We start from the raw sequence: 17,243 nt of genomic DNA, 5'->3' as shown, positions 1-17,243 counted from the left end.
AGATTAGTCCAGTTTTTCTGCTTTCAACAAAGAAGCCAAGATCTTTCTCTTTACTCAAGCTTTTGGGACTGGATTTAATTATAGAGGGTGGGGTAGGGATTTCTGGGGTTTTGAGTTGTATTTTATTTCAAACTGTTAGTAATTTTGAGAAGACTTTGGGTAGAATGCTGAGGTATAAAGTGAAATAATTGTATCTGACTAGTTCAGTAGCCCTGAAGACCTTCAGGACGTTCACTAAGATTTCTCTTCTTGCTGCAAAGCAAGGATAGAGATTGAACCAGAAGGATAAGTGTACTGACTTGAGGTGGGCTTATCAGATTTGTGGAGCCATGTCAGAAAAATTCCTCTCCTCTTCCCCCTAATCCCACATGCACAAGAACGCAAAGCTTGATCTTGGTTTCTTCCACATAGGGAATAAAGTAGTTTTTCAGCCTGCTTCAGTTGTAACTCGGGTCCACCATAACTTGATAATACGTCTTTATGCTAAATGACTTCCAGCACTGAGAATCTTAACACATTTCTTACTTCTTTTAAGGGTGTGCCAAATCCATCTTGGGGGGAAAAAAGTTAGGAAATGTGAACCAAAGGCATGTACTTAATTCAAGAAAGCCTCTTGGGCCAGGAAAAAAATAGGAATTTGTACCAAAGTTTCGACTCATGTCGGGATTTCCCACCCCACCCCCTTGTATGAATGTGAAATGTATTATGATTTTTTTTTCTGGATTCTCTAGTAATGTGGTCATTGCCTTCTGCTTCCAAACCAGAACAAGAAGCAGAACAAATGACTTTCCATTTCACAGCAGCAACAATGAAATTTTGGGATCTTATCTTATATTTTATGTTTTGATTATTCGTAAATCTTGTATGGGGTGGACCTTTGCTATCTTTGGGGCTGACCTCTTGAGGTAAAAATCTGCCTCTCCTTGGTCTAGCAGGGAGAGAACGTTCTGGAAAAGATTGGGTAAATAGATGTTCAGTGCTGCAACCCCCTTTTCCTGAAATGAACCCTTTTAGAAAAATGGAGGCAATGATCATCTTTAGGTGGGCATCTTCCTAATGGGTACATCAGCTTAAATGGGTTTGTTTGCTTTCATTCATAATTAACACATATATATTATGTACTGTAATCCTCATAGAGTTGGGAGAATTAAGCAGCATAGAAACGATTGCAAGCAAATAAAATGGGAAGCATTCTGACCAAGCATTCTACCGGTTCGGACCGGTTCAGGTGAACCGGTAGCTCCGATGATCAGCTGGGTCCGCTCTTCTGCCCCTGCGCTTTACTTACCGATATCTTTGCAGCTGATTAGCATGGCAGAGCAGATTAATGCGCCTCAGCTGTTTTAATTCCCTACCACTAACCTGGAAGGTGATTTTTGTTCAATTGTGCACACCCGCAAAGCGCGCAATCACTGAAATGGTTGTTAAGCCGGTAGGATCCCACCACTGATTCTCAAGACACATCATACTTAGCTCAGCTAAGACAATGAGTAGGAATTTGAGCATTTTTTTTTTCTGATTAATAAATCCAGAAACCCAATTTGAAAAATGTTAATTTAAAGTATAGATGCCCTTTGGTATTCCAAAGCATCATGGAGCTAGAAGAGGCTACAAACAGCATTAGGAATGAAGAAAGTGTCGTTCCATAAATGCCTGAGATTTGCTCTACAGGTGGTCTTTGACTTACAACCATTTATTTGAGGATGGTTCAGTTATGATGGTCTTGGGAAAAAGTGACATACAATCCATATCAGTGCTTACGACTGTTGCACCACCACCCATGGTCATGTGATCACAGTTCAGGCACTTGACAATCCATTCACATTTGCGACCAGTTGTGGAGTCCTGTGATTGTGATCTGTGACCATGTTTGCCAATTGGGAAAGATGGGTTGGCTTAAGGACTACCATAATGTCACCAAATTGGGTCCCATTTGACTTACAAGTGTAATAAATTATGACAGAAATTCTGGTCTCAGTTGTGGTTGTAAGTTGAGGACTATGTCTAACCATCTAACCATCAGTTGTCTCTAAGGAAGTTCTCTTGCTGTACCTAAGTGCCTAAAGAAAGAAGGGGAAAATGAAATAGTATATATGTAGATGCTGCTGGCTGCTATCAGCAAGCTTAATCTGGTTGTGTCAGGTGGGTTGTTTTAATTCCATTAGGTCAGAACACTGTTTCTAACCTCAACAACTTTAAGATGTGGGGCCTGGGGAATTCTGAGAGTTGAAATCCCCACATGTTAAAACAGCTGAGGTTGAGAAACACTGGGACTTTTAGACTTAGACTAACTTTATTGTCACTTTGAATGTACAATAATTGGCATACATTAAAATGAAATTTTGTTGCATACAAAAAGTAGACACAGTGAGCAGAGGAGCATTTCAAAAGAAAAAGCATTCGATTACTCCCGAGGAGGGAATGGTTTTTGATTACTCCTAAGTGAGGGCAAGGTACCAGATTTTTCTTGTTGCAAAACAAAAATGATTGTGTGTATCAACAACTTTGATAGAGCTTTATATAAGTGTTTTGCAAAGAAACTCACTATTGATTGTCAATCTTGTGTGCGCTTGGACAAGCAAAACAAAGCAGTTAAGAGAAGAAAGCTCATCAGAAAAGTGACAAGATTATTTTGCAAATAGAGATTCAAAGGATGCTGCAAAGAACGTGATAGCATGTCACTCTTAGGAATCAATAGTAGTTGCAGGTCAATGGATTGTCCAATTGTGTTGCTGAAAAAGGTAATTCCTTGCTTTTGACATCGTCCCAACATTTTAAACTCCTGAAATTAAGACAGGAGGAATGGCTAACTTTGTAAATTATACTGCATTCAACTGATGTTCCTCTGAAAGCATTTGAAGAAAATTGCATAGCTTTATTCTGGAATTGTTTCTACAGATGGAAGCAATCATGGTTCAGTAAAATTATTCCCAGTCATCGTTCTGTATTTTGACTGGGAGAACCGCAGTGTGCAGTCAAAACTAATTGAGGTTCAGAATACTCTTGATGCTGCCGCTAAAGGGACACCCTGAATGGGCAGCTTTGTTTGATTCATGCATTGCGCTTATAAGTGATAAATGTTTATAAAGTTTGGGGACTAAAGGGGTTAGTCCTCAAACTAACTAAAGTTTGTGATGAAAGGAGTTGCAAATATTAAGTTGTTGTAGACATCCTCTTTACTCTGTCTCATCATAGGTTATCCAGCAGGAGTTTTGAACAATAACATTCATCCGGTGATAGAAACAATGGATGTTGACAACTTTGGATGAGCACTTTTCAAAATTCTATCAAAACCTTCCTATTGTTCCAGCCCAACAGCTGATGAATATGATCCTGAAAGCTGTTTTCTCACAAGACATGATAGCTGTCATTATTCTCAGGAATTACAAATCTAATCCAAATGTTTCTGATATTGTAGCAATTCTTGTAGCAACAGTTGAAAAAAAACCCCATCATGATTAAGACATTCAAACATGCATTCAGTGAAATATATCCCTGACAATGCATTTGTTCTTAAGGGTATTCCAGTTGCACACTGAAAGAAAAAAAAAATTTAAAGGAAAAATCTTGAATATAATTTGCATCATTTTTCTTGAATGTCAGGCTTTCTTATCAGCTAAATTTAAGGAAGCCTGGGTCAAAAACACATAGAATAATCTGAGAAAAGAGTGTGTTAAATTATACCCTCTAATAAATTATCTGTACAACCTATGCTTATAATGGGGAAAAGAACCATAAATATACAAATGAAAACATGTACACAGCACATTAAACAAAACAGACTTCCTCCAAAATATCCCCTTTTTGAAAGTTCAAGTTTGACAACCCAGTTACATTCATGCTGTAAAAATAGTTTTTGTGGTCAAGAATTGGATTAAACAATTATTTTAAAAATGTTCCCTCAGTAATTTGAAGGGATATCAAATAAGCACATAGTAACAGTGCAAAACTGTTCATCATAATGCTAGGCATAATGGTTCATCATGGGACAAGCTTAGAAACTGGGGCAGTACTAGTAAAATTTCAGCTGACCTCAGTGGTCACTACTGAGAAGACCTGCGTGTTGTTCCATCAAGTCCAGCATCTTGGTTTTTGGCAAAGGCTGAACATAGGGGAAGCCAATTAGAACAGGACCTGGAAATAATTGGCATTAAAGCCCAGGGCAGGCCTAAGATCAGGTACGCAGGGAGATAACTCCAAAGCCCTACCTTTCTTCTACCTAGATAGATAATGTTGTCCTCTTTAAAACCAAGGCAGAAGCTGGATATAGGGCAGTGATGGCTAACCTTTTCTGGACCATGTGCCCAAAGCGCGCGTCCGAACCCTCAAAATGCAATGTGCATGCGGCTCCCGCACGTGTCTCACTCCCCTGCATGCGTAGGAGCTCCCCATGCATGCATGTGCCACCCATGCAACCCTTGCGCATGTGCATGTGCCCCCCCACACGCACCCTGCCCGCTGCGCATGCAAGGCAGAGACCTGAAGACCAGCTGGTTGGCGAGAGGCATGCGTGCATGCCCAGCAGAGCTGAACTGGGGCAACGGCTCGCGTGCCATCAGAGGACACTGCATGCCACCTCTGGCACGTGTGCCATAGGTTCACCATCACGTGTATAGGGCCTCCGCAAAGATGAGATAAAGCTTGCATCTATATTGCATCGGTGAGCAACTGAGACGCTCCCCATTTTTAGCAGAGCTACCCTGGTGTTTTAACATAGAACATAGAATTGTAGAGATGGAGGGGACCTTGGAGATCTTCTAGTCCAACCCTCTACCCTATGTTTTTCTTGTAGGACTTGGTGTGATGTTTTGTTTCTTTTGTGGCAATACATATGACTTCAGCTACCGAAAGACATTGGTGGGAATTGAAAAAGCAGATACTGTAACAATTATGATAACCTATCCAGAAAGTTAGAGTGACAAGATACTTACCTTCATGTTGGAAAACTAGACAAAGTGTGGTTGACCAAAAGAAATAAAGCAGAGTGTGTGGAGCGATATGATTTATAACTGTAATACTGCATCTGTGATACTGATCCATAACATGAATGAATCATCAACAATAAACAGACACATGCGACTCAATCACTCAAGCTCTGCATTTCCAACAATTGCTTTACACATTAAGCTTTTTAATTAAGGAAGTGCTCTCTCTCAAGTTACATTTGTCATAACCCAACATAACATAGGCAAAACAACGAAAGACATATTCATCGGAGGGAAATAGAGATGGTAACGTCTCATCGGCTGATGTGTTCCCGATGTTCCCTAGGCATCAATGAAGCATAGGTACCTATCTGCATGCAACAGCTGACAAATCCATGCAGTTGGACCGTCTTACACATCATCTCCATATTGCAGGTTTAAATGGTAGAATCCTAAATCATCTCTGCACGCACACACCCCCTCCCCACCTCAAAAAACCCCCAGAACATAAAAGGAAGCTTGGAGGTAAAAGCATTTCATGCCTCTCTCCTCTTCAATCTGATGAAGTCCAAGAGGCAGGAAAGCTGCAAAGTTATGTAGGGACTTGGATGCCACAGAAGCATCAATCCTCCCTGAATCCCCCAATGGTATTTTTGTGATTGGTGGATGCATCTTAGGATAAAATTTGGGCACAATCACCTGGAAGACGGATTAGACTCTGATACGCAAAAACGAAAAGAATTTTTTAAAAGCCAAGCTGTTATCCCTACGAAGTAGTAGTCTAAATGCTACTTAATATTTTAAAAATGGATTTCCTTCACATATAGATACAAACAAATAAAAATATACTTTCCTTTGCAAACATATTTTCACAAAAATCTGAAGAGTTAGAACAACAAATTCTCTCTTTTTTTTTCCTCTTGCTTTCTTAAGTATTTTCTAGCAAATGCCTCTGGTCTATCAACTGTGCAACAATAAATTCAAGAGAGACGAGGGAACCAGGTTTTAGCTCATTTCAACAAGCTAAAACATTTATAGAACATTTCTTTGGGATATGAAACAGAATTAGTAAAGAATCAAAATAAATGCAAATGAAGGTGAATGTTTATCCTATTGTATTGGGACGGGGAAGAAACCAAATATTTACATTCTAATTTCTCTTCATCCAAAGCAGTTCAGAATTGTATCAAACGTGTTTTAAGTGTACCCCAAAAAGCATCACATCTAAACATGACTGTTGGGTGCTTTCGGGAATTAAAGTTGCTGCATTAAATACAGATTTGCTTTTTGTCTTGTGTGAAATAGTTTTAAGCTAGCATTTTGAGAAGGAAGTTTACAAAAAGCCAAGATAGCAGGAAAGGCTTTCAGTCCAAATTTAGTAAATGACGGACTAATGAGCAAACTCTTAGCTCAAAATTAAGTTGCTCAAGTTTCCCAAACTAGCATACTTTATATTTCTCCTTAAAGATTCGAAGTTTGGTATTGTTTTCTTTGAATAGTCGTCCCTGAAATGGGCCTTCTAACCCCTTCCCATTCTTCTGTCATGTTAAAAGGGGGAAAGTGCACTTACATAACTGCAAATGTACTGTTTGTCTGAGAAAGTTTAAGCTCCTAAAAAACTGTTTTGGAGAACTGTAGAAAGTTTGCTAGCGCGTTATGGAAAATAGATGTTTTTGTAATGGGTTTATGGAGGACAGAAGCTCAAAGGCCATAATCAGTGTCTTTTGGTTTGAGATAGACAGCTGGAATACAAAGATTCAGTCCCTTGTCCTCAACAAAGTTTGTGCAAGGTGAGCCACTGAATGTGATCTTATTATACTCTCGTATACAAACCTGGGCAAACGTTAGGAAGGAAGGAAGGAAGGAAGGAAGGAAGGAAGGAAGGAAGGAAGGAAGGAAGGAAGGAAGGAAGGAAGGAAGGAAGGAAGGAAGGAAGGAAGACACCTGCAGGCACTATTGTGTTATGACCCAAGCTGTGCCTTTTGGGAAGCATGTATGCAATGTCATGACCCATACAGAAAAGGGGGGCTTGCATAAGTAAAACCATATGCATCATTTGACTCCTCCCTCTCCTTTGCTCCCCTATGGTTGCAACTGGAAAGGAGGGAAACAAAACCAAACTCAAGCGCTGGGCAAAAGGCAAAGGCCTATATATGCAATTATTGAAAAGTTTAAAATCTCACCATCAATATGGCTAAAAGAATGATAATCCTGTAATTGAAACAGTACAAAGCAACAACAGTACAGTACAAACTATTTACATGGTCGGCAAGCTCATTACTGAGACAACACAAAATCCACAACAGCACTGGGAAAAGCTTGGGATCCACATTCAAAAAGATCCAGAGCTGAAGATGAAATTCTGTTAAAGCAGTGCTTTCCAAGTGTTGGAACACTGGGATTTTTTCCCCAGGGGGTCATCAGTAGCAAAAGAAAAGAAAAGAGAAATCCTGCTCACAGTTACTAATCTTGCTTTACAAAGTGGGATTTTCCAGATGTCTTAGGATGGAGACTCCTACTTTATCTTAACCCTAATCCCAACAGAGGATGATGCCAGATTAAGGCCACTATTCTTGGCTATGTAGGGCGAGAGTCTTCATAGGCCAGACCCTGGTCCAAGGTAAGCGGAGGTAGCACCTCAAAAGGCTTGGGACATGCAGATGGATTCCGTGGTAAACAAGGAGGATGTTTTGCAAAGTTTGGATTGGTGAAAAAACAACAACCAGCCCACGCAAAGCCTGACCACTCTAAAGAAAAATTTAAAAACAATTCACCATCTGGTAACAGCAGTGAATGCAAAGACATTTTTTTTTAACTCAATGAGGCATGATGTAGAAGCCAACACATACGCAGGGATGTTAACAACGGTTTCTATAGTTAACTGTAAAATGTGCGACGGGCACAATACAGCCATGATTTCTTTAGAGGAAGTTTAACGCAAGAGTATGGAAAGGAAGGTATGATTTACGACCTTTTCTATGCCCTTTTTCTTTGAAACAAACAAACAAACAAAAAAGCAAAAAATTTTGTTGGGCAATCCGTATATACAACAGAAGGCACTGTTATCCATAAGACCCCTTCAATTTCACACGGCAAAAACCTGAGAAGTGCAATTCCATTCGGTTTCAAATAGCTGGTTCCCCCTTTCCTAAGGAGAAAGAAGAGGGGACAGATGCTTTCTTTTCAGTCCAACAACTTATAAAAATACCCACAAGGATTTATACATTACAGCAGCTGGTTAGAAAGAATGTCTTAATGAGCGGGGGGGAAGAGGGTCAAATACTGCCTTTTCCGAAGGGGAAAACTTGCAGACCTCTTGATTATATTCCCTGTTCATAAGTCACCATTTTTTTTTAATAATGAAATGTTTTTGTACAGTTCTTTAAGCTCTTTTCAGTTGCTTCCTGGTGCAGTGCCAAAGTTATATCCAGAGACCAGTCCTTTGTTATCGAATGGGAAGCCCGTTTGTTGTTCTATCCTCTTTGACTCTAAATTGAAAAGAAACAAATGAATATTAAGAGACAGGTTGCAAGTATATCTTTATGCGCTACCAATGATACTTCCAATTACTTTTTAAACAGATATGATAACGATATGCAATTTGTGAAGACCCGCTAAATATGAGGAAAAGTCATAGCTCTTTTAAGAAGAAAAATGCAGCCATCTGAATTTTCCGTTATAGATACTTCTAGATCTGGAATGGAATGGTATGGAATAGACTAGACTAGACTAGACTAGAATAAGAGTTGGAAGGGACCTTGGCGGTCTTCTAGTCCAACCCTCTGCTTAGACATGAAACCCTACATTTCAGACAAATGGTTGTCCAATCTTTTCTTTAAAACTTCCAGTGTTGGAGCATTTACAACTTCTGCAAGCAAGTTGTTCCACTGATTAACTGTTCTAAAAGTCAGGAAATTTCTCCTTAGTTCTAGGTTGCTTCTCTCCTTGATTAGTTTGCACCAATTGCTTCTTGGCCTGCCCTCAGGTGCTCTGGAGAATAGCTTGACTCCCTCTTCTTTGTAGAAACCCCTGAGATATTGGAACACTGCTATCATGTCTCCCCTAGTCCTTCTTTTCATCAGACTAGACACACCCAGTTCCACCAACCGTTCTTCATATGTTTCAGCCTCCAGTCCCCTAATCATCTTTGTTGCTCTTCTCTGCACTCTTTCCAGAGTCTCAACATCTTTTTTACATTGTGATGACCAAAACTGGATGTAGATTCAGAATGAGGCCTTACCAAAGCATTATAAATTTTTTTAACATCTTTGACTTGCAGAAAAGTTTTGAAAAAAAATCATGCAGGTAGAACTAAATACTATTTCAACCTTCCCCAAAGAAGGTTGAAGGAATCCCCCAGGGCATTCTTTAAAGAGGCAGAATTAGCATCCAGCATTTCTCAGTCAGCAGCACTACCATCGTTGGGAATTCTAGGAATTGAAAGGAGCATGGACTCATTGGAACAATCCTAGAAAAATTGCACTAGTTCCACATACTAACTGGGCACTGGGAGTGAACCTAATAGAAAGCATGCATGTCAAACTGCAATAAAGCAACACGTGAAGTTCCAAGTCAGAACATTTTTTCTATCCCGCCCTATTCCCCCCCCCCCAACGGTTGACCAATGAGCTAATCCTTTTAACTTGGGATGCCAAGAAATGTACTTGGAAACTTTTGTCTATAGAGCATATGCTGTATCACTGAACTCAGTGATATCACTGAACTCAGATTGAATATTTAATCTAGACGGAGAAGTAGCTATGAGGCAAAAAATGCCTCACACACATTTTTTTAACAATTGAATACATTATGCTGCGTATTTAGATTTCCTGCATCCTTCTAAAGCCTCTTTGTCGGTTCTTTTGGAAATGGTGATAGAGGTAGGTAGTGAAGGGTTGGGGTGGGAGGTTTAGGGAGAACATGTTTGCAGTGTCTCCCTAAATTACTATTGCCTGCAAATGCCTATATTATATATAGCAGAACTCAAGGCCCGGGGGCCAGACTCAGCCCGTGGGGATCAAGCCACCACAGGCGCCCCAACATGAGTGATGTCAAGCTGGCCACACCTACCCTGGCCACGCCCACCCTGGCCCTCCAAAGTCAAACATAACCTTGATGTTGCCCTCAATGAAATCTAGTTTGATACCCGTGATATATAGGAATCATACATACATACTACATACATATATACCTACACACACCACATAAATCATGAATGCCCTGCCTCATTGGAAAGAGTTTACTTTGTGGCTATTAGACAGCTGTGTCTAAAGGAAATTAATGCTCAACTAGACTTGTAAGCATCTTACACTAAGCTCTCCCTCACTGTTGTGACCTAGGCCCAAGTAGTTATTACCAGACATAATCAGTCCTAAACAAACATATTTTATTAGAATAGCTGAGAATTACTTCATTCTCATCTTAGTCCAAATTAATTCCAAAACAAGTCTTTCGGCCTTATCACAAACCTTTGTCTTCTTTGACACTCTGCCAAAGGCTTTTCTTGGCAAAGCCCCACAAAGTTCCGAAACAAGAGATACGGACTAGAAACAAATGTAGCAACTTTGCTTTCCTACAAAGAGCCCAAAAACCGTTGCTGCGCTTTTAAGCCTCATGGGAGGGGCCAATCATCTCCTGGCCTTACTCCCAAGTTGTCCTTTTTGCTTTATCTGCCCTTGCCTTCTGGCAGCTCTTCACATGCGTGCACTAGGAACAGGCTCCTCCTGTCCTCTGCCTCTCTGCTGTCCGCCTCTGGAGGCTCCAGAGTCCGTGCATTGCTCCCAGATGGCCCTGGCCCCATCTCTGCCTCCAAAGCAGAACCCTCGTCTGGGCCTTCCCCTGACTCCAGGACTAGCCCATTGTCCTCCCCTGCCCCCTCACTGTTCAACTCTGCTGCCAGCTCCGCAGGCTGCTGATGGACCACAACACTGACACCCAACCTCCACAATGTGAAACTTCCTAACAGTGAGGACAATTAACCAGTGGAACAGTTTGCCTTCAGAGGTTGTGGATGCTTCATCACTGGAGGATTTTAAAGAAGAGACTGGATGCTCACTTGTCTGAAATGGTATAGGATTTCCTGCTTGAGCAGGGGGCTGGACAAGAAGACCTTCAAGGTCCCTTCTAGCTCTATTCTGATTCTAACTCACTGTAGATTTCATTATTTTGCTTCCTGAAGCATCTGCTCTCGTTCTCTTAAAAGGAGTAAAAAGTATGCGGGCGTGCCACCCCACACCTTTCAAAATTTCTGCATAAAACAAAATCCTATATATAAAAAAAAACTTCTAATAATGGACAAACACAAACAAAATTAACTTGGGACAGTTTAGGTTATTTTACAGGGCTGCAATAACCAAGAGTTCCTGTTGACAGACTTTAGATTGTAAGCTTTCTGCAAACGTTCTTGCAACAGACCTGCAGTATTTCTCCGGAGTTCAGCTAATGCACAGATTTCCTGCAACTGAGTCTTCTGATCAGTGCTGAGTGGTGCAGTCAACAAATGGTACCAGCCAGCATCTCGGCTTTGTATAGCTGAAAACACAGAATATGTATTTTTTGAGAGACATGCGACTTGCCAAATTCCCAGTCTACATCGTTAAATCACCATTTTCTCAAGCACAGAGAGACCTACTTTTAAAGTGAGCCTACTGAGCCGAGGTTTCAGCTGTGTGTGAGAGATAGACAGTTTTAATATTCTTAGTGATAGATCTCCATTAACCATTCAGTTCTTCCAACAGCTTTATTTCCAGAAACATGAATTCCTTTATAAAGAGTATTATATCTTGCTGCCACTCTTAAGTTCTCAGAGCACTTAATTATAGCTTTGGACTGTAAGCTGGGAAGTATAATAAATAAAATAAAAACAAACAAATTATGAGGAACAAATAAAAGTTAGCTGAGAGGTAAGGACTTACCCTAAGCCAGCCTCTGAGATTCATAGCAAGATTTGAACTTGAGTTTCTAATTATGATTACCCTGAATATAACAGACTTATATACTGTACATCTGTCTGATGATTGGCATTTAATGAACTGAGTTTTGTATTGAATACTGGTTAACACTGAAAACAATGGAATCCTCTAGATCACGGGTGTCATACTCGCGGCGTCACATTGCTGCCCCGTGACGTTTTGCGACATTTTTCCCCTTTGCGGAGCTGGGGTGGGCGTGGGCTGTGTGTGGCGCATCCAGCCCGCGGGCCACCAGTTTGACAGCCCGGCTAGATGTTGCTGGCCTCCAATCTGTCATCAGATACAATTAGCACTGTTGTTGTATTTCAATAATTATTATTGAATTATTATTTCAATAATCTTGCCAATGCTATAAGTTTTCAACTCCTGATATAGGGGCTATAAAACTAATGTTATACAACTAATTAAAATTAGTTTTTCAAATCAGCTGGGGTTTTTTAAAAAAAAAATCCTAAAAATTAGTAATCTTAGAAGAATCAGAAGTACTTTAATAAACGTCTATACCTAACAATGCTTGTGTGAAGAACTGATATTCATCCACGCCATCTTCTAGATCAATAGGAGTGCTGAAGCCTTCTAAAGCAGTTTCTTCTAATGCTTCATCATCCCAGTCTTCGTCGTCATCATCGTCATCATCATCATCCCCTGTATCACCACCACCCCCAGCATGGTTCTCCTGCATGTCCTGATTTGCTTCATTTACTTCCTCTTCATCACTTGGAATCTCTTCTGAAAATATGGTTTTTTTAAAAAAAAATATCAAGAACAAAGAAGACAAGGAAGACAAAGATGTATATTTTTTAACCAAAAGCTGAGTTTCAAAATTAATGACTCCCCCAGGGAAAAAACATTCTTTAAATTACAATCTTGGTAAAGATTGATCATGAAAACAAATTGGGGTTGCTTTTTTTTAACTGAGGAAGGCGAGTTTGTGGGAAAAGTGATTTCTGATTAATAGTCTGAAAGGATCACCAGACTCTTTTGAAATAATCATTTTCTGGAGAAAACTAGATTGAGGAGTATATCAGGTGTGCAGTTATGGGGATAATAACACACTTGTCCTTAAAAATAAGGAGAATATTTCTGTCTCACAGCTGAGGGAGTGTAATGGATTGATGTTGAAAGAATAAAGTTCTAAAAGAAAAAAAAGCTGCAGTTAAGAGAATAACATCTTGGCTAGTTCGATCTAAAATTTTCCTGTAGGGGAAAATGCTTGGGAATATTCAAAACTATTTGGAAAATGCAAATATCTTCCCTCTAAGCTTCAAGTCAATCTTGAGCCATTGTGGTACAGTGGTTAGAATGCAGGATTGCAGGCAAACTCTGCTCATTGCCAGGGGTTCGAATCCTTCAATCCTGACTGACTCAAAGTTGACTCATCGTTCCATCCTTCCAGGGTGGGTAAAAGGAAGACCCCAATTAATATGTTGAAATTGTAAACTGCTTAGAGAGTGCTGTAAAGCATTACGAAGCAGCATATAAGCCTAACAGCTATTGCTATTGCTAAGCACAAGTGAAATAAATTAGAAGTAGCGTGCTATTAATAAATGCTGATCACAAAAGCCAGGAAACTGCTATTTTCTCATACCATTATCTTCTGCATCGTTCTTTTCAGCTTTCCCATGCTCTTCGTGTTCTGTATGTTGCTGGGTGGCGCACATTTGTTTTAGTCCCAGGAATAGGAGGAGAACAGATGGGACAATCTGGGCAGCCACAGCGTCTACTGCAGGGGGTCGAGACGGCAGTCCCATAAGGATGCTCAGTCCGATGATGCACATCTTCCTGTCATGAAGCCTGAATGTACACAATTCACTAGTGAGAATTAATCTTCCTAACAGAACAGCTTTCTATAAGTTAGGTGAGGATTGTGAAACATGAGGTCAGAAACATCTGATGGATGCTCAGTTGAGAAGGTAGTTATAGAGCCGTGATGGCAAACCTATGGCATGCATGCCACATCTGGCACATGGAGCTCTTTCTGCGGGCATGTGAGCCATCACCCAGCTCAGCTCCACTGTGCATGAACGCGCGCCTTCTGCTGGCCAATTCATTTTCGGGATGCACGGGGGGGGGGGGGGGGCACATGTGGGAGATGCATGCATGGGGGGGGCATGGGAAGGAGTCGTGGGGAAGTTGGCATGGCAACTACATGATGTCATCTTAATGACCTTAATAACAGCAACCAAAAGTAGAATTTCCATTGCTAAGCATTGCAAAGATATGGGATCTCACTTGACTGTGTCGCTTAGTGACAGAAAGTCCAGTTCCAATTACCATCATAAGGTGAGGACTATCTGTTTATATATATATATATATATATATATATATATATATATATTTGCTCCCAGAAGCACGAAGCTGAAGCCTGAAGATGACGAATGAGACTTCGTCGAAACGTCGCCAAGACACTTCCAATTTTACACGGGAGAAAACCCGAACAACCAAAGACCTATATATATATATATATATATATATATTTTCTGAGGTTTTCGCGGGTGTTTGTATGTAGGTCTTTGGTTATTCGGGTTTTCTCCCGCGTAAAATTGGAAGTGTCTTGGCGACGTTTCGACGAAGTCTCATTCGTCATCTTCAGGCTTCAGCTTCGTGCTTCTGGGAGCAATGTGTGATTGCAGCTGTTTCTTCCTTTTTAACTGCTAGTGGGGGTTTGAACTGATTGGGTGGGAGTTGGCTGTGCTCTGATTGGATGGGGGTTTTTTGTGCTCTGATTGGATGGGGGTGTGTCCTGTTTGGGTGGGGGCTTGGTTGTGCTCAATTTAGTCTGTGTTGCAGGGGGATTTGAGCTGGTGAGCTGCATAGCTGTTGTTTGGCTTCGTGTTCGTGGTCGTGCTACATCTTCATAGTGGGTGTCAGTCTGCTGCATGTATGGATTGGAGGGGTTTGAAATGGCTAATGTTGCAGCTGCGGTCTGGTTTCTGGTCCTTGGTCGTGCTTCCTGATCAGTGTGGGTTTGGGTCTGCTTTCTGGGTGGATGTGTGGTGGTGACATCCTGTGTGGACCTCGTGAGTGTGGGTCTGGTGTCATTCCTCGTGTTAGGGACTCGTTTGTCAATAAGGGCGGGTTTCCAAATGGCTGGTAGGTGGGAGGTATCATCTCGTTTGTTCATGCTGTGTGGGCGTTTTTCCACACCATCGAGATAGAAAAACGCCCACACAGCATGAACAAACGAGATGATATCTCCCGCCTATCAGCCATTTGGAAACCCGCCCTTATTGACAAACGAGTCCCTAACACGAGGAATATATATATATATTTGGATACTTACATAAACTAAAATTATTATTTGTTAAATATGTGAAAATATGCAGAAATTGCAAACAGCAAAATACTGCTTAACGACCAGGTTTAAAATATTCTGATTTAAATTGAAGCAATAAAACCTGGCCAGACTGTGAAAAAACACTTAGAGGAGAATCCTACACTGAATCAGGAGCATCTTAAGATTTCTGCAGAAGTATGATGTTTCTAAACTTTGTGAGAAACAGACCCCCAAAAATCTCTTTTTTCCAGGGAACAAAGCATTGAATCATTTCTTATATGAACTGCCTCTGAAAAGCATCCAGAGAAACTTCAAAACGAGGCCGTCAAATTATTAATTAAAGCACTAAGTGGGATCACATCACTCTCTTTGTAAAGACAGTCCCCCGTGGGGTTTTGTTTCATTGACAGGTATAATTCAGAGTTAGTTGTGACTTAAACATCCTCAATAGGTGAAGAACGAGATGTCTGAAGTACCAGTTGCTCTAATCTGAGCTTGACTGAGTAATCAAGATGGCCTAGAAAAGCTCTACTCTGCAATTCACCAACATCAGCATTCTATCTGGGAGGAAAAAGAGGGAGGCTTTTCAGCAGCTGCTTGCAAGTTCTGGAATTTCCCCTTACAAGTGGCTATCTTTGACCTCTTTATTCGCATAATGCTCTTGCTATTCTTTATGAATATTCCTTTTCAAATTTTGAAAGAGACTATTTTGGAAGCTTTTTAGTTTGTTGCCTTCCTGGCCTTCAATTACCATTTTTGTATCCATGTTATTAAAGATAGTTAGGATATACAGGTACATATTGCCTTGATTGGCATCCTGACTTTCAACCAGCCACTGAGTTCAACTTCTCCCCATTGCCTAGAACAGGGGTGTCCAACTTGGCAGCTTTAAGACTTGTGACTTCAATTCCCAGAATTCCCCAGGTAGCATGGGGGAGTTGAAGTCCGCTAGCCTTAAAGTTGCCAAGGTTGGACACCCTTGCTCTAGAAGGAAGAACCTTGATCACATTGTGAGCTGCAAAAGTCCTTCTCTATATGGATAGCAAAATATCCCTAATTTTATCTTCAATCGGTCACTAAATGAACTGTTGTAAGTCAAGGACTACCTGTATTTTATTTTCTAAATCATTTAACTACTATTGTCTTTTATATCATAGGACAGTGATGGCTAACCTTTTCCTGACCGAGTGCCCAAAGCACAAGCGCACCCAAATCTCCAAAATGCAATGCGCACGTGGCCCCCACGCATGCGCCCTGCCTCCTGCTCATGCGCCCCACGCATGTGTGCCCCCCCCACCTGTGTCCTGCGCCCACGCAGCCCCCTACACAGGCTCCCCGTGCATGCATGTGCCCCCCCCCACATGTGCCTGGCCCCCACATGCAAGCACAGCAGAGACCAGACGACCAGCTGTTGGCGGGAGGGGTGCACACATGCGCGGCAGAGCTGAACTGGGGCGATGGCTTGCATGCTAACAGAGAGGGCGCTGCGTGCCATCTGTGGCACATGCACCGTAGGTTCACCATCATGGTCATAGGATGTGTAGCTTTAACTCTTGGCGCACATGTGTGCGCACACACACACATATATATAGGAAACAAAATACAGGTAGTCCTTGACTTACAACAGTTCATTTAGTGACCTTTTGAAGTTACAATGGCACTGAAAAAAGTGACTTATGATCATTTTTCACACTTACAACCACTGAAGCATCCTCATGGTCACATGATCAAAATTCAGATGCTTGGCAACTGGTTCATATTGATGCAGTCTCTTAGGATCTTGCGATCACCTTTTGCAAACTTTTGACAAGCAAAGTCAGTGGGAAAGCCTCGTTCACTTAACAACCGTGTTACCACCTTAAAAACTGCAGCAATTCCCTTAACAACTGTGGAAAGAAAGGTTGTAAAATGGGGCAAACGTCACTTAACAAATGCCTCACTTAGCAACAGAAATTTCAGGCTCAATTGTGATTGTAAGTTGAGGACTACCTGTACTAAGTAATTTAGTTTTTAAAGACAAAGCATATATTTAATGTCATATAAAATCAGTAACAAGTGCCAATGACAAGT

General features: G+C 41.0%; 1 protein-coding gene and 1 long non-coding RNA gene across 6 annotated transcripts in view; one reads left to right on the top strand and one right to left on the bottom strand.

Annotated features, from left to right (window-relative positions):
* The window catches only part of LOC131202652 (uncharacterized), a 52,977-nt gene that overhangs the window by 27,501 nt on the left and 8,233 nt on the right, over window positions 1-17,243 (top strand). The gene's annotated exons all lie outside the window — the stretch shown is intronic.
* IPO8 (importin 8) overlaps window positions 3,200-17,243 on the bottom strand; it is a 56,886-nt gene continuing 42,842 nt past the window's right edge. For 3 of the 4 annotated variants that reach the window (XM_058191781.1, XM_058191778.1, XM_058191780.1), the window contains 4 exons: window positions 13,485-13,690; window positions 12,401-12,625; window positions 11,340-11,456; window positions 3,200-8,413 (listed from right to left, as the gene is read on the bottom strand). In XM_058191781.1, coding sequence (XP_058047764.1) covers window positions 8,319-8,413; window positions 11,340-11,456; window positions 12,401-12,625; window positions 13,485-13,690 — 643 coding nt within the window. In that variant the 3' untranslated portion in view covers window positions 3,200-8,318. The remainder of the gene's footprint in view (window positions 8,414-11,339; window positions 11,457-12,400; window positions 12,626-13,484; window positions 13,691-17,243) is intronic. The other variant, XM_058191779.1, reaches the window with a different exon arrangement.

The sequence above is a fragment of the Ahaetulla prasina genome, chromosome 7, assembly GCF_028640845.1.
Source record: "Ahaetulla prasina isolate Xishuangbanna chromosome 7, ASM2864084v1, whole genome shotgun sequence".
In the NCBI taxonomy this organism is placed as follows: Eukaryota; Metazoa; Chordata; class Lepidosauria; order Squamata; family Colubridae; genus Ahaetulla; species Ahaetulla prasina.
Note: the sequence above shows the minus strand (reverse complement) of the source record. Positions and strands in the feature narration are given on the sequence as shown.